The following is a 21,515-nucleotide window of genomic DNA, read 5'->3' as shown; positions in this document are numbered from 1 at the left end:
AGTTAAGAGGGACATTCCACCCTTGGGGAGACATGCGCTTGTAAATCTCCCACAAGCATGGAGAGGCGGGATGTGTCAGACAGTATAAACAGTTTGAGCTGGCTTACCCGTTGCTCCTCGTGAAGGCGCCAATGCTTGAAGTTGCTCCATGCCTACTCCCACTCCCCGCTTCAGCCGGTTGATTCTCAAGCTCCATCCCTCCTCCATGTCCTGATGCCTGTGAGGGTCTCCTGTCTCTCCGCTGTCACACCTCAGCCTCTCTCCATCCTTCTGTCTCCTATTGGTTGACTGGAGTGTGACCGGACTCCGCACCGGCACTCTTTGCCTTCAATCAGCAGAAAGAAGTTCTCCATAAAGGAAAACGCAGCACTTTTCCTGGTGAAAAACACCAACAGCAAGAGTCAAGAGATTATCAATGTCTGTCGACAACTGAGTGTTTTACTGTCTTGCATTACGTAAGAACTCCCACCATACTCACCCCGCCCCTCCCCCGCAGTTACAGAACACCTTAACAAATCCGCCTGAGCTACAGCTACATCTCCTAGTGGGTTGAGTGAGCCTGGTTATCTATCCGTGGTTCCTACCATGTACGCCTCATACTGGTGTGCCGGATATACTAGGCGGAAGCACCAGGGACGCCAAGAACTCCGGGATATAGGCCACATGCATCGACCCTGCCCAAACCCAGGCAAACTGCCTGTCAAAAATGCGGGACTACCTCTCGGCTTCCCCTCTTCACTAGTCGGCAAGCTCAGAGGAAAGCACCGCCGTATGTCCCAACCGTCACTGCTATGCTGTAATACCATCAATCTTGACCCTTTAAATCCAATTTTGTCCCAAGGATGCAGTATATCAATTGTTTTATTTGGACTATGCTGCATTGATTTTCAAACCTTTATCTAAATTCCATACCAAGGCTATTACTAATGTTGTACATCCCCGGGTGTATTATTCCCTTTAGCAATGTTCATGTCTCTTATGTTAATGATTCAGTTGACTAGTTAGAAATCCTTCTTCACAGCAGCCTTCTCTGTAATGAGGAAACTTCCCAAATCTGGAGACTGCCTTGTCCGATATGATTTCCAAGAGTGACAGTAAAGGATTTCCATGGAGATGAGTGATACAGCCATCTACATTTAGCTCTGCATTGATTTACAAATGTTGTACATCCCTGTGTGTATTATTCCCTTTAGCAATATTCATGTATCTTATGTTAATGACTCAGTTGACTAGTTTGTCCTCGGTTAACTAGTTTTTATCTTTTAAGCAAGGGAATGTTGCTGTTGGTTGCAGAGATTGGCCGTTTTGGTGGTCCCCTCATGTTTTGAAAGTAAAATCGGATTTCTCTGAAAATATCTTGGTCTGTAGTAGCCACAGCAAGTGCAAATGGTGATTTTGCTTTTGGTCTGCTGCAGGAGATTATACAATAGGTTTCTGGCAGCCATCTTGAAGATGGTGTCAATATATGGTGTCCATACACTTTGTTTATAAAGTCAATCCAGAAAGTACCTCTGTCCTCGAAGACCACTTCTGCAGTGGACCAGCACCCTCCGCAGTGATGGGCCCTGTGAAGCTCTGCTAATCTGTGTGATCTTCGAAGACCCAGATCGGTGCTTCAAACCTTGGACTAGTGTGGACCAACTAGTCTCGGCGTCTTCTTGAAGTTGCCTGCCCCAAGAGCCTTTGGAAGTGTCGCTTGGCAGCCCGTTGTGGGCTATCTCTCACAAATCGTTGCTGTTGCGCATTCATGACTGGAACACAGGTGGTCGCTAGCTTGTACCACAAGTCGCATTCCCCTGTAATGTTAGCTTCCTATGATCAAAGGAACCTGTGTTGGAGCTGCTTCTTTGACCGCGAAAGGAAGGACACCTGTCGCCTGAAAATGGTGGTAGTAACTGGAACTCTCCTTTCGCCATCTCATGAAGTGTCCTGAAGTGGTCTGCATCGAAGTATCAATTTCGTCGTCAACTGGGCTTGTATCTTGCAGTTGCACCTGATCAGAACAATACTGTAACCTGCAACCCATGGATGCCTCACACCCGAAGAAAGTGCTCAGACCACCCCCCGCCACGATCTATCTGTAGGGGGGCATGGGAAAATAAGCATGCCAGTCCCCCATCCCCACCCTTCCTTCATAGCATACCATTGGGCGCAAACCCTTTTGTCTCTTGTTTCCCACTTTCCTTTGGTAGTCCAACCTGGGGTCAAGTCGCCTGTCACTGGGTTAGCCTTGGGTTTGAAGAGAACTTGCCATTCTTTCGACATCGTTACTGAACTTTGAAATTGTTTTGACCTGTTTATAAATCGACACCACTAGCCCATTTCATCCCTGTAGCAAATACCTTCCCTGGAGAAACTTGTATTGGAATCAGACATTTGAGCATTAAGCCCATACATCTTAGGGCTGGACTTGAGTAAAAGGAATTGTACTGTGACTGCTTCTAACCCTTTTACCTGTTTGAGTATTTGCCTGTTCCACTTGGTTTGTTATTGAGTTATGTATGTGATCCTCCTGGGGAAATGTATATATTTGTTTGGTTTTGTTTGATGTTATTAACTGCTAGTTCCATTTCTTGATGAGTTCATAAAGGATGAAATAACTACTCCTATGTCCCGTCCCCTTTCCTCCATACTTCTGGGACATCTCTCCGTCCTGTGGGATGGGACCGGAGCACTTTGTAAAAAGCATCCAAAAACGGCAAAAATGTGTCCTTCCTCTTTCCTGCGCGGGGCCTGGCATGCGGCCGTAACCCCACCCACCTTGACTCGGCATCGCCCATCAGTCCTTTTCTCTGCTCGTTCGGGACTGGACGCACTTGCATCCACGGAAGATTTCCTTCCCTTTTTTCCCCTCTCTGGCTCTTGCTAGCAATCGTGTACTAGTCTGTCGTTCAAACTAGACTTTCCTGATTGTTCATCGTGTCACTGACGCTTCGCGAGGGTGGATCCCCATCCTCTTTGTTTAGAGTGTTTGGGTCCGGATCACCGTTGGGACTCCTGTTTTTACTCTGATTCCCTTTCGGTCTGGGCACTTCAACATCGGTTGGAGCGGTGGGAGGTGTTCCGGCGAACTCCTCCTTTGCATTTTCAAGCGTTTATCGATGAGGGGCATTGAACGCTCCGTCACCGGGGATTGCCCTGATTGGGCCTAATAATTGTACCAGAGTTTTCTCAGAGGGTCTCCGTCAGGGGCCTGTGGATATCGGTACGCTCCGAGGCCCCTCCTATGGGGGCCGCTTGTAGGCCCAGTTCTACTGAGTCGTGGGGTACCGGAGCTTGCTCTGAGGCCATTCTATCGGCTTCCCTCAAATAAGACAGGGGTTCGCCCTGAGGCCTCAATGGGGCTTGGTGTTGCCGAACGGATGTTCGAGGCCTGGGTTAGTAAAGCTGTTACCGGACCTGGGTCCGAGGTCCCTCGTACAGAGGCTAAAGCTACCAACAGAGAGGCCTGGCAAGGCCTTGTCGGTGAAGGTTGTTTCTCTCCGTTTCCGCTCTTGTCGCCAGATCTGTTGAGGGGGCAAAGAAGGAAAGTTCTTCTTTTACCGGCAGTGCCGAGGTCCTTCCTGGGAAGACTAATTGGGCCATTGGTATGTCACAGAAACATCCAAGGCCTCATAGTACCGGCTCTGCCGAGGTTCCTTGAGTTAAGGCTAAAGTTAAGACCCCTGATCCACCGATGGGAACCCCTGCCTCACGTGCTGCAGTTCCCCTTAGGTGATGATAAAATGGCAGCCGTTCCCGCCACGACCACAGCGGCCATTTTGGGCGCTACCCCTTACAACTACGCCATCGGTCTCGGGTGTAGGGCTTGGTGCTCTCGGTGAACATAGGGTTCCTTGTGCGCATACTTATCGGCCAGTCTATGATTGGAACGCTCAGATGACCCTTCCGCACAATGTTTTCTTGCCTGCGGGGTCGGCACCTTTGATTTATGTGGAAACGTCGGGTGATGGGCCGGTGTGGCACCCTCCCCTGTTATGTCCCTGAAATTCTCCTCATGAGAGGCTCTCTCTGGTTCCAAAACAGTCCCCGGAGGATGCCTTTTTCGGTAAAATTCAGACGCTCATGCGTACCGATCCCCTGAGGGAATATTTCAAAGGGCTTTTTAGGGAGATATGTCCGCCTGCGCCTCGGCCCCACCCGTGCGCCTCCCTTGCCTACAGTGCCTTCCCCGACTCTTCCACCTTTGCCCCCATTGTCCCCCGTGGACAAGGCAATGCCTGACACGGCTCAGCAGGATCCTGACCTGTCGGATGACGTGCAGGGCGATCAGGACGAGGATCTGCCCCGCTCTATTAGAGCTTTCCCTGACCGGCTACTGGACATGATGTGCTTCTTGGATATTCCGGTGCCCAAGGCACCCGCTCCACAGGAGGGCGTGCTTTCTGGGGCGCTCACCCTGTCTCCTTTGGAGCGTACCAGCCTGTTCTTGCAGAAGGACGTTCTAGCCGAGGTCTGTAGGGTTTGGGAAAAGCCCCACACTGGACTTTTCGTCAATAAGAAAATTGACGCACGCTACAGGCTGCATTCTTCGGAAGAGGTGGCTTTGTCGTCTTGTCCGCCCCCTCCTCCACGGTGGTGGCTGTGGCTACCTTACAGTCCAGACCTGCAGCATCCTCTTCCACGACAGCTACTCAGGTTCTGGGAAAGGAGGACAAGCTTCTTGACTCCCTTGGGAGGTAGATCTTCGCTAACTCGGCCTTGCAGCTCCGGCAGGCCAATGCCGAACTAGTGTTAGCGGGGGCTAATATGCGGATGTGGAAAGGTCTGTCGGAGTTTGAGGAGTTCCTCCAGCTTTTCGACCGGAATGATTTCAAGGCGGGCTTATCCAACGCCAGGGTCTTGGCCCAGGATCTCCTGGAGGCTGCGGCTCACCACGTAGACACCTCGGCTCGGGGCCTTATGCTGGGGGTTGATACCTCACGACAGGCGTGGCTACATGCCACCAAGTTTTCGAAGGAAGTGCAGGAGAAGGTGTTAGACCTTCCGTTTGACGGTAAGGAGCTGTTTCATTCTACAACGGATGTAGAGCTGACCATTACGAAGGATAGCACGCAGACTGTCAGTCCTGGTAAAAACCCCCTTTAAAACCTAGAGACCGCTGTCGGCCCTCCTCTGGTGACAGGAAATTTCAGAGTGGATACCCCTTCGCAGACTTTTTCTCCCGCGCCTCAGCCGCCTCCTCAGGTTCAGGTGGTAATACCACTGAAAAACCTACAAAACAAGGGTTCTCCCCACTCGCACGAGACCCTGGTGGGAGGACGCATTGCGTCTCATTGGGGGGGTGTGGCAGACCATCACCGAAGACAGATGGGTCTTGTCAGTCGCGCGGGCTTCCGCTTACCCCTACCCCACGCTTCAACCCTCCTTTCCAGCTGTCGGGATCGCTCTCCCTGAAGGCCGAGAAGCTTCTGGACCTCAGAGCGATGGAACCCGTTCCTCTCGGGGAACGAGCTGAGGGCTTCTTCTCCTGGCTGTTTACGGTGCCCAAACCCAACCAGGCTGGCCTGCGCACCATCCTAGACCTTTCCCAGTTCAATCTTTTCCTACCCCAAGAGAAATTCAAAATGATCACGCCCAGCCAGATACGGTCTCCCTTGCAGAGGGGCGAGTGGCTCAGCATGGTGGATCTTCAGGATGCGTACATGCATGTTCTAATTTGGGATCCACACGGGAGATATCTCAGTTTCTCTTTGGGAGAGGCGCACTTCCAGTTCCGAGTGCTTCCTTTTGGCCTCAGCTCGGCGCCGCGTGTCTTCACGAAGATGTCAGTGATTGCGGCCTATCTTTGTCTGCAGGGTATCCATATGTATCCGTATTTGGACGACTGCCTCTTACGCAGTCCTTTCTCGTTGAGCGCCGCAAGCAATCTTCAGTCTCTCCTACAGCTCCTGTTCCATCTTGGGCTGTCGGTGAACTGGCGAAAATCTTCCATGACAGTCTAGCAGGACTTGATTTTCCTGGGTTTTCGCTGGAACACCATCGACTGCAGAGTGTACCTGACCAGGGACAGAATGGCGGATCTGTTAGCCACGTGTCGGAAGTTTGCGCAGTCGGAGAGCATGTCGGCCTGGTGGTTCCAGAGGCTTCTGGGCCTCATGGCCTCGTGCATGTTGGCTCTTCCTCTTGCTCGTCTCAAGATGAGGCAAACTCAGATGGCTCTTTGGAGTTCTTGGCGTCAGGCTGTGGACCCGGACTCCAAGTTGATCATGATTCCGGCTTCCATGAGAGTGGACCTGGGGTGGTGGTCGTCTCAGCAACATGTCGGTGGGTGCGGGGTTTCTGGACCCAGCCCCTACGGTGACGGTCACAATGGATTCCTCCCTTCTGGGGCGGGGTGCGACGTTGGATCTTCAGGTCTCGGATCTTTGGTCGTCTCACGACAAGCTCCGCAATATAAATCTGGAGCTTCTGGCAATCTTCCCAGCGCTCAGGGCATTAGAACCGGTCATTGCCAAGAAGGTGGTCCGTATACGCACGGACAATGTGGTGTCGATGTATTACATCAACAAACAAGGGAGAACAAAGTCTTCCCCTCTCGTGGACCTGTCCATCCAGATCTGGGAATGGGCTTTTCTTCAAGGTGTTTGGCTGCTTGCAGTGCACATCCGGGCCAGCTGAATGTCACAGCGGATGCCCTCAGCCGGCGGACAATGGTCAGCTACGAGTGGGAATTGAAGGCAGAGGTTCGCTCATGGATTTTCCTGCGTTGGGGCACACCGGAGGTGGGCCTCTTTGCTGCGGCGGTAAACAAGAAGCTTCCTCAGTGTGTGTAACGCTCACCTGATTCCCGTAGAGGCGACGGTCTTGACTGGGCGTATACCGTATCTTCAAAGGTGATGTGTAACACACGGCTGGCTCTTTGGGCTGGACCTCTGTGCACTGTATGTTTGACTCGAAGGGTAAGATGTCTGCAGATAGAAAATATGGGATTAATGAACTGGGTTTTTGAATGTCTCTCTCTTCTTCCCTTTCTCTTCTCCTGTAGAACCCCGAAGGTTAACGCTCTCACCTTGGGTAAGTGAACGCCGTGCTCTCCATCTGCCTCGGGGCAGGGTGCTGTAACCAGTTTCTTCACTGGATAAGGGGAGCAGGCCTCTTGACTTCAGAGGACTGCTGTCCGTCGTTTACTGCACGAACGGTAAGTTTTGAGTAATTCTAATGTCTTTAAAGTCTTTAGTAATGATGTCTCTTGTTTTGCAGGGTTCCGGCGATGGTGGATGACGGGCTGAAGTGAGTTGAAGATGGAGCCCGTGTGATGAATAGAAGCGCCTGGAAGCACGTAAGTAGGCGCTTGTTGCCTGCTTCACGATGCGCTCTAACTGTCTTTTTATTTTGCAGGTACAAGTTCGGAGCGGCTGTAGGGTGCCGGAATACCCACTGGGTTAGATGTGGAAAGGAGTAATGGCACGTGAGTATTAAAGTTCCCCAATGTCTTTAAACGCACCTTGTTTTGTCTTTCAGATGCGGGATGCAGCGCCGAAGGCCTCCGGAGCGTGCAAAGAGTTGGTAAGCTTTTGTCTTTCAGAATGCAGCGCGAGGCGTTGGTGACAGCCGATGGCCCAGGTAAGTGAAGAGCTGTCACTGAAGACCGTAATGCTAACCTGTTCTTTCTTGTCTTTATAGATGTTGCTGAAGACTGGATTCAGGATGGTAAGCCTTTTTCCTTAGGCCCAGGATCAGATGCAGAAGACACGATGAGCGTTCTGCTGCAGAGGATGCAGAATAACGCAAAGCAAGATTCATCCATCGGGTGTGGTTTAAATAGCCTCCTGTAGTGCTTAGGTGTCTCCTTCCACAGCCACGCCTAGGTAAGAAAAGAGTTCCTGCTTTCCAGAAGAGTTCCAGTGTTCTGAACCTAGGGAGTGGCTCCTGCCCCACCCAACAGGAAAAGTAGTTCCAAACAGAAGAGGATCAGAGGCTCAACTGGCAGGCAAGTAAGCAGCATGGTCTGCTGCAGGTAAGTCCACCCAAGCATTATGAGCCCGGCGCTTCCAGCGCTGGGACTGGGCATATTTATGAGCCTGGTGCCACTGGCGCCAGGACTGTGTCCAAAAGGTCCCAATTGGGACTGGTTGGCACTCGGAACCTGGGTTATGAATCTGCTTCCAAGGGAGTTGGGAAAACCCTGACCTTTTGGAAGCAGAGATCATGACAGTGTGCCTCCAGAGGGGGGCTGGGAGCCTCTTCTCTGGGGGATGCTCGCGAGATTCCATGGCACAACATGAGAGCTTACGCTTTCCTGCCTCTGCCTCTAGTTCACTGAGCGGTTTGCAAATTGAAGAACTCGGTGAACTGTTCTCTCCTACTCATAGCCCCGTGGTGGCCGGCCAGGTTTTGGTTCTCAGAACTTCAACACCTGTCGGTGTATCCACCGATCAGGCTTCCGGTGACCCCCCGACCTTCTTCACCAGGGAAACAGCAGCTGTGGCACCCCTCCCCACAATTGCTCAGCTTGACGGCATGGTACCCGAGTTCAAGTCTTTAGAACATCTTCACTTGTCTGCGGATAACATGCGTATTATCCACGCAGCCAGGAAACCCTCGACTAGGTCCCAATACAGAAGCAAATGGCTCAGGTTCTGTCATTGGTGTTTAAGCAAGCAGTTGGACCCAAGGGAGGGGGGGCTACAATTGACACGGTACTGTCCTTTGGATCCTTCTTAGCGGAGTTGGGTGTCCACGTTCTGTCATACAGAACTTAGCTTTCAGCGGTTTCCGCTTACCTTTCTACGGACCACTGCTCTTACTCTGTGTAACCCAGTGGTTAAGAGGCATTTTGCAGGCTTGACACGCTTCTATCCTCCAATTCATAGTCCACACCCGACGTGGGATCTAAATGTGGTCCTGACGGCGTTGTGCCATAAACCTTTCGAACCAATGGCCACGGTGGACCTCCAGTACCTATCCTGGAAAGTGTCCTTTTTGGTCCCCGTTACGTCAGCAAGGCGGGTGATTGAGCTCCAGGCCTTGTCGTTGGAGCATCCCTTCTTGGTCTTTCACAAGGATAAGGTGGTCCTGCGGACAAATACTGCTTTCCTGCCGAAGGTGGTATCCGAGTTCCATCTGAATCAGTCGATCTCCCTGCTTGTCTTTTTTCCGGACCCTGCCTCAGAGGCAGAAAGGGCTCTGCATTGTCTCGATGTCAGAAGGGCTCTTAAGTTCTATCTGGACAGAACATCCGAGCTTAGTAATTCTCAACTGTTTGTGACCTTTGGTAACCCAAAAGGTAAGCAGGCTTCTAAGGCGACTATTTCTCGGTGGATCACCGCCTGAATTAGGGAGTCTTTCACCGTCCAAGGGCTGAAGCCTCCTAAAGGAATTCATGCACACCTGGTGCGGGGTAAGGCAGCCGCGGTTGCTTTTCAGAAATATGTCCCCTCGGAGACCATCGCTAGGGCAGCTACTTGGGCCTCCCCATCTGCTTTTTGTAAGCATTATTGACTAGACACAAGCTCAAGAACTGATGCTCAGTTTGGTCAGGCTGTGCTGAAGAACCTCCAGCATGGGGTCTGGCATGGATTCACATGCTCATGAATATTCCCCGTCGTCAGGCTGGGAATCCTCGGTAAAGACAAAATCGGTATCAGTTTCATTTCTGATCTGTCTTTCTTAGTAGTAACCAATCACTGACCTCTGGGTCATACTGCCCCCAGCCAATGACTGCCCTCTCCCTAAGCCCCGCCTCTGGCAACCATCGTCAGATTTTTACCAACGCGCTCAAGTGTTGGGAGTCCTCGTGTTTAGCTCTCGAGTGTTCTGCTGCGGTTTCACGCTTTTTCAGGAGATTTTCTCATTTTTTCAGTTTATTCAACCCTCAAGCTCCACCATTTCTACTTCTGACAACGGGTATCCATTTTGGAATTCTTCTACGCCCCTCAAGGTTGAAGTTTTCGTCGAGTTTACACTTCCGGAATCCTCCAAGATCTGCGGCCTACCTCATCGGACATGGCCCAGGACAAGGGAAGCTCGACGCCCGGATCTAAGCTGTTCAGGTGCTGCCCTGGATGCGGATTGCAGAACGTTTTCAAGGAGGACGAGCACTCGCGTTGTCTCTACTGACAAGACGCACGTGGAGAAGGACTGTGCGTTCTGCAAGAACCTTTCGGAACGGACCAAACAAGATCGTCGTTCCCGCCTCGCCGCCTGGCTGGAGAAGGGCACAGCAGGTGAGAAGGTGAAGAAAAAGTGAGCGGGCTTCTAAGTCCTGTGAGGGCGCCCTGGCGACGGGGGCCCAACAGAAGGCCAAGCACCGCGAGTTGTCGTTCCCCCCCCCCCCAAGGCGAAGGCCCAGGACGCACCGAAGGTGGTGAGGGCTTTGATCCATCCGGCAAAGGCCTCTGTCGAAGTGCTCGCTGCGACCTGGCGAAGCCGGCTGAAACTACGCCAGTGGAAACAGCCTCTGGGCCCAGAGTATCCCTGCCGCCGCAGAGGGAATCCTCTTTCCAGCCCATCGTTAAGACCCCGGCGAAGCCCCCGGCGGAAAAAGAGAGGGGGGGGGGGCGGTGGCCATTACAGACTCGGAATCAGCCTCTGAGGAGGAGCTGGTGGAAACTGAGAAGGGCCTCACCGAGAGGTCCATAGGCCTCAACGAGAGGTTCGAGAGGGTTCGATCCCAGGGGACGACCCCTGCTGACGTGATCGAAGATAGTGACGATGGCGACGTAGAATGCCCAGTGGAACGGCCATCCCGTCCGTCGCAGCCATTACCCGAGCCCCAGGATAGCTCGGCGGCCATTTTGTTGGCAATCCAATCCTTATGTACCGAGATACGGACGAGATTATCACAGACCCCGACGGAGGATCCAGAACCGGGCACGCCGGGAAGCCCTCCGAACAAGCGGAGGAGAGTCCACCCCGCTCCACCCTTCGTGCCTGCGAGACCTGTGGACCCCTCGTCCTCGCCGGACCCTAGAGAGGATACAGCGATGGACACAGCGAAGGACGATGATGGCGGCGATGACACAGCGGATATCCCGTCAGCACCCTACACCCCCCTCCCCCCCCAGCTGACGAAATTGGCTCTTTCCACGCCATGATAACCAGGGCATCCGAGCTCTTCCAGCTCTGCCCTGAAAAACAAAAAAGGGAAGGGTTTCTGTACCAACGACGAGAGGCCAAGAGGAAGACGGTCCTCGGGGTGCCTTTGCTCGACGACATCTAGAACGAGGGGCTTGCTGTCCTCAGGAACCCTTCCACGGCACCCGCCAAGAGGGACAGGTACGTGAAGAAGTAGAGTCCCCGATACCGCCCCCTTGTGCCTCAGGGCCCAGCCCACGCCGGACTCTGTCGTCTCGGCAGCGGCTAAGGCAGCGGGTGCGGCGGCTTCAACTTCCACTTCCCCGCCGGACAGCGAGGGCAAGAAGTTGGACTCCATGGGGCGATGAGTCATCTCGTCGGCGGAGACGATTAAGGCGGCCAATGCCTTAGCGATCGTGGCCCGCTACGACGGGGAGCTCTGGTTCAAGATAGCTCCCCTGCTAGACTTCCTACCTGACGACAAGAGGGCGGACGCCCGAGAATTTCTGCAGGAAGACGAGGTGGTGTCGGATCACGCCATAACAGTGGCAACGGACATTGCCGATACCGGATTTCGCCAACTGGGCAACGGAGTTTGCTTCCGACGACTAGGATGGCTTAAGGCGACAAGACTTTGGACGTCCAGACCAGAGTGTTGGACATGCCGTTCGGCAACAACCTCTTTGGTAAAGCGACTCATACGGCCCGGGCCCTAGGGTTGCTTCAACAGCGACGGCTCTTTCGGAGCTCCGGAGGCAGACAGGTTGCCTCCAAAGGTTCCAGCGGTGGCTCCTCCACTTACCCCCAGGTGGCCCGCTCCTCGTCCCAGGAGGCCTAAAGAGGTTGTGGCAAGCAAGGGGGATCCTGCTGTCGTCGCCAAGGCGGCAAGGCCGCCTCCAAGCAAGACTGACCCGGCCGTGTTGTCGGACCCCCACCGAAGCACCCCGGTGGGAGGCCGGCTGACGAAGTTTGTCAGCGTGTGGGAGTCCATCTCCACCGACAGTTGGGTGTTGGATACCCTGGCCAATGGGCACTCGCATTCCTTTCATGGCCAGGAAGGAAAATCACGTCCCTCAACTGCTGTTGGAGGTAAGGGCGATGCTTAAGGAAGGTGCCATCGAGCTCGTCCCGAGAAGGCTCCGGGGCTCCGGTGTACTCGAGGTACTTCCTCGTCAGGAAGAAGACCGGCGGTTGGCGCCCCATCCTGGACCTGCGTCGCTTAAACAAGTACATCAAGGTGCAGAAATCCAGGATGGTCACCCTCCAGCACGTGCTGGGACAGCTGGAGGAAGGCGACTTCCTATCGTCTTTGGACCTGGAGGATGCTTACGTCCACATCTCTGTTCTAAATAGGCACAGGAAGTTCCTCAGGTTCGTGGTTCAGGGACGCCACTACCAATTCAGAGCCCTACCGTTCGGATTAAAGTCGGCACCCAGGGTTTTCACCAAGTGCCTGGCACCAGTGGCGGCGCGGCTGCGCCTGCAGGGGATCCACGTTTACCCCTACCTGGACGACTGGCTAATCCGGGCAAGGACAAGGGAACTCGCCGTCGAACACACAGCGAGGACCGTCCGGTTGCTCACAGAGCTGGGGTTCGCCATCAACTACCCCAAATCCCACCTGGTTCCATCGCAGATAGCACTGTTTCTGGGAGAGAAGCTCGATACAGTGGGGCAATTGGCCTCCCCTTCAGAGGAGAGGACCAAGACCATCCTGGGCAAGGTGCGGCGCCTACTAGCCACACACGTGGCCAGGGTGAGGTCCATCAAATCCCTCCTCGGGATGATGTCCTCGTACATCTATCGTGTACCCCTTTGCAGACTTCGGATGCGTCCGCTACAGGAGTTCCTCGACACCCGCTGGCTTCAGGCGAGGGGCTGTTTCGAGGACAGGATCCCTCTCGACGAGGAGTTCCGTCGGGCGATCTTATGGTGGGGCATCTGTGCTCACCTCACGACAGGCACGGAATTTCAAATCCCGGCGTTTCAGGAGACGGCGACGATGGACGCCTCTCTGGAGGGTTGGGGGGGGCCCACACCAGAGACCTCCACACAAGAGGCCTTTGGCTCCCGGAGGAGAGGTCTCTCCACATCAACATTCTGGTGCTCCGAGCAGTGTTCTGGCCTCTCAAGTCGTTCCTTCCGTCCCTCGAGGGCAAAGTGGTGAGGATCTTCACCGACAACACCACCACTATGTTCTATATACGGAAGCAAGGAGGCACCAGATCCCCAGCCTTATCAAAGAGACCCAGGATCTGTGGCACTGGGCCGTCGCCCAGGGGATGTTTCGGGTTCCCTTCCACCTGGCAGGAATCAAAAACACCATCGCCGACTCACTCAGCAGGGAACTGCGCTCGTGCCACGAGTGGGAGCTGCGCTAGGATCAAGTGGATCGACTCTTCCAACGATGGGGTAAACCCCAGATCGACCTGTTCGCGATGGCGACGAACTCCAAGTGCCAGAGGTTCGCCAGCAGGTTCCCACAGCCGAGGAGCATGGGCGATGCTTTCTCGTTCCCTTGGGACGGCCTGTTTCTATACGCGTTCCCTCTGTTGCCGCGCCGCCTCCTCAACCAGCTCAATAAGTCCAGGTGCAGGGTGATCCTCGTCGCACCGGCGTGGCCGAGGCATATCTGGTTCCCGGACCTGCTGGACTTGTCAACGTCCCCACCAGTCAAGCTGCCGGCGGACGCGGATCTTCTCTCCAGAGGAGGAGGCGCCATTTTCCATCACGACCCACAGTCGCTGAACTTGCAGGCCTGGCTCCTGCAGCACTAGAGTTTGGAGGGTACGATATCCCGGCTGATTGCAAAGAGGTTCTTGCAAAGGCCAGGGCGTCCTCAAGTGTTACGGTCATAAATGGAAGAGGTTCTCTGTTTGGTGCTGTGCACAGAAGATTAACCCTCTGCGGATTACGGCCCCTCAAGTGCTGCCGTACCTACTGTCGCTGGCCAAAACTGGACTGGCTCACGCCTCCATAAAAATACATCTGGCTGCCATCTCCCGATATACCAGGACTACGGGACGGGCTCCTTGTGGTCTCATCGCCTGGTGAAGGAATTTATGAAGGGACTATTCCGATCATTCCCGCCGGTGAAGGCTCCTGCCCCGGCATGGGAGCTTAATGTGGTGCTGACCAGGCTCATGGGAGCCCCATTCGAGCCTATGCATTCGGCGCCTTTGAAGTTCCTGTCATGGAAGACAGCGTTCCTCGTGGCCATCACCTCTGCACGACGAGTGGGAGAGATTCAGGCCATATCTTGCAAGCCTCCATACTTGACTTTTCATGACACGAGGGTGGTGCTGAGGACGCACCCCTCCTTCATGCCCAAGGTGCCATCGGACTTCCACCTCAACGAGCCCTTCCCGTCGCCTTCGACGCCGGCCGAGAGGACTTTGCACTCACTGGATGTAGCTAGAGTGCTGAAGTTCTACGTGGACCGCACGATGAGTTTTCGGAAGACGTCACAACTGTTTGTGAACTTTGGGTCTGTGAATCAAGGGAAGGCTCTCTCGAAGACTTCCATTTCCAGATGGCTCTCCAGCTGCATCCTGCATTGTCACCGGTTGTCACACCGACCGCTGCCCGGCCGTCCGAGAGCCCATTCGACCAGAGTGATCGCTGCTACCACGGCGTTCTTGTCTGGTGTGCCCCTGCTGGACATCTGCAGGGCTGCTACGTGGAGGTCGACGCACACCTTCACAAGATTCTACTGCGTCGATCGGGACTCCAGGGAGGAGTCCAGGGTCGGCCAAGCAGTGCTGCGCAACCTGTTCGCTTAAGGTGAGCCTGGTGAGGAGGTAAGAGATGCTTAATGTTGAGTTGTTGTATTGCTTAAAGTTGAGCCTGTTGCCACCTCCCGTGGTTGTGCATGTGTATACTGCTATGTATTCTTTTATTCATGAGCATGTGAATCCATGCCAGACCCCATGCTGGAGAAAGAACAAGTTACTTGCCTGTAACTGTTGTTCTCCAGCATGGGTCTGGCATGGATTCACATGCGAGCCCTCTTACCTACCTCTCTGTGGCTCTTCACTTGGTCATACTGCCACTTGGCGTGCTACCAAATCTGAGGATGGCTGCCAGAGGCGGGAGCTTAGGGAGAGGGCAGTGATTGGCTAGGGGCAATATGACTCAGAAATCAGTGATTGGTTACTACTAAGAAAGACCGATCAGAAACGAAACTGATAAAGATTTTTATCTTTACCGAGGATTCCCAGCCTGACGACGGGGAATATTCATGAGCATGTGAATCCATGCTGGAGAACAACAGTTACAGGTAAGTAACTTGTTCCTTCCATCCACCCATAGTTCCTGCAAGGAGTGCTTGGGAATCTCACATAAGTATGGAGGAAAGGGGAACGGGACGTAGGAGTATAATCAGGTTGCTCACCGTAGTGACCACCTTACTCCTAGTCCATAGCCCCCTTTCCTCCATACGCCCGCCCGCCGTCCCCTCTAATAAGGTTCCTCTGTTATTGCTAATGGGTCTTTGACCTGGCGATCGAAAAGGACTGATGGGCGATGTGCGGGGCCGAGCCAACGTGGGCGGGGTTGTGGCCGCGTGCCGGGCCCCGCGCAGGAAAGAGGAAGGACAAATTTTAGCAATTTTTGGATGCTTTTTACAAAGTGCTCCGGTCCCGTCCCACTGGACGGAGAGATGTCCCATAAGTATGGAGGAAAGGGGACTATAGACTAGGAGTAAGGTGGTCACTAGGGTGAGTAATCTGGTTATTTTTCAAGCTGGCTGTCTAGGCTTTATTATTTTTCTGTTTGGACACATTGCGTTCCTGGCCACACCCACTTCTGAGACTAATTTTGACTGCTTTCGTCACTACCTTCAACAGGATTTGGCTAAACTCCCAGTCGTCCTGATCACAATAACTAAGGTGATCTCATTTTTAGAAATCCTTCTTCACAGCAGCCTTCTCTGTAATGAGGAAACTTCCCAAATCTGGAGACTGCCTTGTCCGATATGATTTCCAAGAGTGACAGTGAAGGATTTCCATGGAGATGAGTGATACAGCCATCTACATTTAGCTCTGCATTGATTTACTAATGCTGTACATCCCCGTGTGTATTATTCCCTTTAGCAATCTTCATGTCGCTTATGTTAATGACTCAGTTGATTAGTTTGTCCTCAGTTAACTAGTTTTATCTTTTAAGCAAGGAAATGCTGCTGTTGGCTGCAGAGATTGGCCGTGTTGATGGTCCCCTCATGTTTTGAAAGTATAATCCGATTTCTCTGAAAACATCTTGGTCCATAGTAGCCACAGCAAGCGCAAATAGTGATCTTGCTTTTGGTCTGCTGCAGGAGATGATGCAATAGGTTTCTGGCAGCTATCTTGAAGATCACAGGCTGAATTTTATCTGCAACCGTTCTGGGTACTTCGGACCTCGGAGGTTGTCGGACGTTGGAGGCATTGGCCTCAGGGTGTCCCGAGTCCATGGCTCCCCTGACGTCACTTTCTAAATGCGGGCTGCCATAGTCTTCAGGGCAGAAATTGGCAAGTCCAGCGCCCCCTGCTGATAACGCAACGTACATGAAAGCACTTTGAGAATTCGAAAGTGCCTCGGACATGATAGACGAGCTCAGCTGGTCTTCGGGCCCTGGGGATTTTGAGCTTTCTCTCAATTAGTGGCATGACTGCCTAGCCTATTGTGGGCATGTGATCAATTTTTCTTGTTCATTGACGCACTGCTGTAGGCTACTCGTAGATAGCAGAGCAGTGTAATGCAAGACTCCTAGGACTGTGCTTCTTTCAAAGTAAGTGATTTCTATTTTTGTATTTCAACTTCTGGCCAAAGTTCCATGTTCACACTTAAGCTTGTGCGTGTTAGTCATTTTGGCCTTATTAGGGTGTAATTTGGGAGATCTGTTATTTTTCTTTCTTTGGTTCTGGCAAAATCTGTCAACCAAGTATGGTTCTGTGCAACACACTGGTTTGCAGTTTGCCAGAATGCTGCAGGCCCATAAGTTGACAAGGAGTGTTATTGTGGGTATTGTTTCAGCATGCAACATTCCTGCAAGACTGCATCCTGTACCTGACTTTAAAAGGAAGGCTTGGTTTCTTAGCATGCACAGCATGCTGTTTACCAATATTGGATATTGTCTTCATGCTACAATGTCTGTTCAGTTGACCAAGTGCCGCGCCCATTTGACCACTAATCAGATACGGGATGTCATGTAAGAAAAGATGGAGTAAAGTCCAAAGGCATATTGATCAGGCCTTAATTGGATTTGGATTTTACCTAACAGCGTGGTGGCATATTTGTATTTAACTGGGTTACGTTTAGAAGCCAATTGTTGTGGGAGGTGGCTGTGTGCATGATTGGCTCTGTTCACAAATGTCTGTGCAAATGGGAAGCAGAGTGTTTTGTTTTAGTGGGTATTTGTTCAGAACCAAACGTGCTAAATGACCCACTACACTGTGAAGTAAATACTAGGTCACTCTTCTCAAGCTGGCTGTCCCCCTCTGCAAATCTGCAGTGGAACTACCCCTTTTGCCTTTATTTAGTGCTGTGCTAACTTTGCTCCTTGTTTTTGCAGGATGCAAGGAAAGCATGTGGGGACTCTACGCTGACACAGGTGAGGGACTATTGATTGTCAAACCTACCATGGAAGTGACTTGTAATGCTTGCTGCTGTCTGCATCGTAATTGCATATACATTCGGTGTTCCAAGATATGAGGACCTTCAAAGATGCCATACAGGACCCTTTATCTGTGATTGTAATTGAGTGTTTCCATGCTTAATGTAAGAAAAAGCAAATCTCCAAAAACGAGTGTCTTGTTATGATGAAACATTTTTATAAAATGCACTTTAAAGTAGCATTGTATGCATATTTCATTTTTCAGTATGGACGTAGCACCTACCAATGCTCTTGGCGACTGCTTACTGCCTCCAAATCAGCAAATGATGAAAGGAGCAACCGAATTGCGTTTGCTCATATGGATGGGTGTGGGGGGGGGGGGGTGCCGCGGGGTAGTCCGACTCCTGGGTGTGGCTGTGCGTGATTCCGTTTTGGGTGAGAGGGTGCAGAATTACTGCATTCAAATACTGGTGAGGTGATTGTATCTTTGAGGTGCTGCTAGTGTGCATCATTTAACATTTGCGTGGGGTGTCTGGTAAGGTCCTCATGTTTGAACAGCTGGGCCATGAGGGATTACAGCATGTGTGCGTTGTATCACTGGGCAGACTAAATCATTCCAGAGCTGAAGCACTTTTGAGGGTTAATGTGAGACCATAAAACTAAAGGCTTCTTTTTTTTTTGGATTGAACTAAAGCTGCTTTTATTTGACTTGTCTTCCATGCAAAATGCATAAAATTCTTCAACACAATGCATAACACATTTTTTAAGTCTTCATAATCCAAAACGTGAACTCACAAATACATAAGTGAGTGTGCAGAATATAACACGTGGCTGCCCCTCAATCAACAAATCGTAGTAAGTTGATGGATTTGATGCTGAGATACCACCCTTTAGATGGAAAAACACGCAACAGCAAAAGTCACATATGTTATGTTAAAGGTATAGCGCACCGTCACCAACGGAATTGGTCCGCAGGCGCTCTGGCGGATCTGTAAACAAGGAGGGCGGGTTTGTCTGGTGGAGAGGGAGTAGGAGAGTGGAAGAAGTGGTGTGCTGTAAGGGCTTCAGTTCATTATACGCTGTGCCCTGAGCTTTGGTGTGCGTATGGGACCGGGCAAGACCTTGTGTGCTGGTGGTTCTGTATTTGTTGCTTGTATGTTGATGCAGTGTTGTGAAGTGCGTGCGGATTGCTGGGTCAGGGATGGTTGTGCGAGTGTTTGGTATGCAGAGATTTGAAAGTAGTTAGTGGGTTCTGTATCCTGGTTCTAATTCGAGTTGTATTCCTGTGGATGGGGTTGTTACTGATTTCTTATTGGCTGTCTGACTGTAGTGTGCGATGGTGCAGCGCAGACCCAGCTGTATTCTAATGAGCATTGTATAATGTGATTAGGTATGTTTAATTCTATCCCTCTGTTGTGGGAGCTGGGAATGGGAGTTCCCTATGCCTTTGAGGGTGCTATTAATGAATCATCCTAGTACTTCAGTCTTGATCTTGCTATGTATTAGGTCTTTAGTGTCCTGTTATGGCTATCTCTCGGTTATTCGGTCGGTATGTCGTGGAGTGTCTTCCTTAGAATCATTTCCCAGTGGATTGGTTATTGTGAATCTGGTTCTGTCTCTGCATTCATCGTTCTAGTTGTATGTGTCCCTGTAGGTGGTCTTCTAGTTATGAGGTGAAGAGCCAGGTTTTGAGTAGTTTCCTGAATAGTAGGTGGTTTCTTGTGTTTGGTATGGCCGTTGGTAGGTCGTTCCAAGTTTTCGCCAGGTGAGAGCAAAATCATATGGGCAGGTAGCTAATTAGGCATTCTTCAGAGTTCTCACCCTAATCTTTTACAGCTAGTTTCAGAGTAAGCTGCTTTAAATCATACAATGGGCAAAAAAAATAGTGTTACGGTCTTATCTTCTGCTGATGGAGTTCGGAACCCAATTCTTTGTGAATAATGCCAAAGAAAGCGTTCCTAGTCTGAAATTAAGAAATCAAGAATGCGCCATGGAGGGTTCCACCACAACATTGTATCCTTCATAGCACCAATTGGGCTTGACTAAACCGTTTTGAAGCCTGAAAATCGCCGTAAGGAACAGTCTGCGAGACTCCACTGAGAAGCGGTTGTTTCAATTTTTAGCTTCAAAAGCCTATGCATACGATCAGGGTTTTCTCACAATTACTGAGGCCCCAGATTTATAGACTCTTTCGAATATTTAAGCCAAGGAGTGAAATTGCTTCCACTTGGTTCAAGTCAACAGGACCCTCTATAAAGGTGGGATTACCCCATAACCGAATGAAACACAGGTGTAATTGCAATAACCAAATCGCTTGCTTCCAGATAACCCATACGTCCCGTTCCCTTTCCTCCATACTTGTGGGACATTCCGGCCATGTGGACGGGTCTGGAGCATTTTTTAAGCATCACTTTTTTTGTCCTTGTGTTTTAACGCGGGGCCACCTCAGGTGAGTGCAGCCCTCCTTCCTGAGCTCTGCCCCGCTCAGCGCCCTTCAGTACTTTATCCGTGCAGTCGGATGCCCCTGCTTCTTACGGAATTTTTTTGTTTTTGGTCCTTTTTCTTTTATATTCCTGCTCCGGTTCCACTTTCTTCTTTTTTCTGTCTATGGCAGTGTCTGGGATTCGTGTCTTGTTGTTCGTGTGAAAGTCGTTTTGCAAGGGCGTATCCCAATTCTGTCTGGAGTGCTTGGTCCTGGAACACAGGTGGAACTCTTGCTTCTACTGCGACTCACTCTGTCCGTGCACTGCCGTGTCGGCTTGTCAGGTGGGACGAGGTATTCCAGCAGATTCCTCCTCATTAGCAGCAGTTCATTGAAGGAAAAAGGACGTGTCCAGTGAGTTCCTTCCTTTTTAAGGCACCCTGGCCAGGGGACTCCGCTCCCGGGGTCTTCTAGTTCCAGCAGGGGCCCAAGTGTTTCTGGTAGCAGGGCTCTACCTGAGGTGTCCCGAAAGGGATCTAACCAGGACTTCGGAGTGTCCTCCGAGGTTCTCTGCCTGATAGGGGGCTGTCTGGACCAGATCTTTATTCGAGGTTCCCCATCTGGGGGCTAAAGTTAGGCACTGCATTTCTGGGGATGTTTTCACCAGGGTAGTCCCTGAGATTTCCAAATCTGGAACGAAGTGTACAGAGACCCGTCTCTAAGTTTCCAAAGTGACTAAGAGCACCGTAGGCTCCCCGACTAGGGGCTATAATTAAAACTAGAAAGGGGGCTTCCTCCGAGGGATCTAGCTACGGGGGGTGACCCTAAGCCTTCCCACACACATTCCTGTGGTCAAACTGATCCTGCGTAGGGTGCAATGGAAGGCAAACGCTTTAACCCTTCAAGTACCAGCTCCGCTGAGGTTTCTTCACCGAGGGCTAATTCTTCAGTAGGCTCTAAGGGGTCTCAAATGGCGTAGCCCTGCAAGCACTGGCTCTGCCGAGGTTCCCTGTCACAAAGCTAAAATGAAGTCTCCTGATACCCCTGTGGTGACGATGCCTTCACTGACACCTCCAATGCAGTTCACCTCGGGCAGTAACAAAATGGTGGCCCAGTCCTCAGGGTCTGAGTAGGCCATTTTGACTACTTCTCACACCAACGTTCTCAATGGCTGGTACAGAGGGGCCTGTTTTTGGGGCCGAGCAGCGTTTTCCACGTACTGTGGACAATAGGAATCCGTTTTGCCCTCCAATGGATTGGCGTGCCGGTTTCCCCTGCCAGTCATGCTCCCTCCTACGCCCGCACCCTTACTTTACATGGATCCAGCTGGTGGAGGGATATCCTGGCACCAACCTATTAACAATCTTGGGGGTATGCACATTCAGAGTGGCCTCTACCCACTCCTGTGCTTAGACCTTCCTCCTAGGCTGCATTTTTGGCAAGTTCTTGGCCCTTAAGCACTATAATCCGAAGAAGGCATAC

At 51.7% G+C, this 21,515-nt stretch overlaps 1 protein-coding gene across 4 annotated transcripts in view; it reads left to right on the top strand.

The window, feature by feature from the left end:
• GNB2 (G protein subunit beta 2) overlaps positions 1-21,515 on the top strand; it is a 447,265-nt gene that overhangs the window by 214,608 nt on the left and 211,142 nt on the right. For all 4 annotated transcript variants that reach the window (XM_069644804.1, XM_069644810.1, XM_069644815.1 and 1 more), the window contains exon 3: positions 17,570-17,608. In XM_069644804.1, coding sequence (XP_069500905.1) covers positions 17,570-17,608 — 39 coding nt within the window. The remainder of the gene's footprint in view (positions 1-17,569; positions 17,609-21,515) is intronic.

Source organism: Ambystoma mexicanum, chromosome 1p (genome assembly GCF_040938575.1).
Source record: "Ambystoma mexicanum isolate Mex_15411 chromosome 1p, UKY_AmexF1_1, whole genome shotgun sequence".
Lineage (NCBI taxonomy): Eukaryota > Metazoa > Chordata > Amphibia > Caudata > Ambystomatidae > Ambystoma > Ambystoma mexicanum.
The sequence above is the reverse complement of the archived record's forward strand: the minus strand, read 5'-3'. Positions and strand labels throughout refer to the sequence as shown.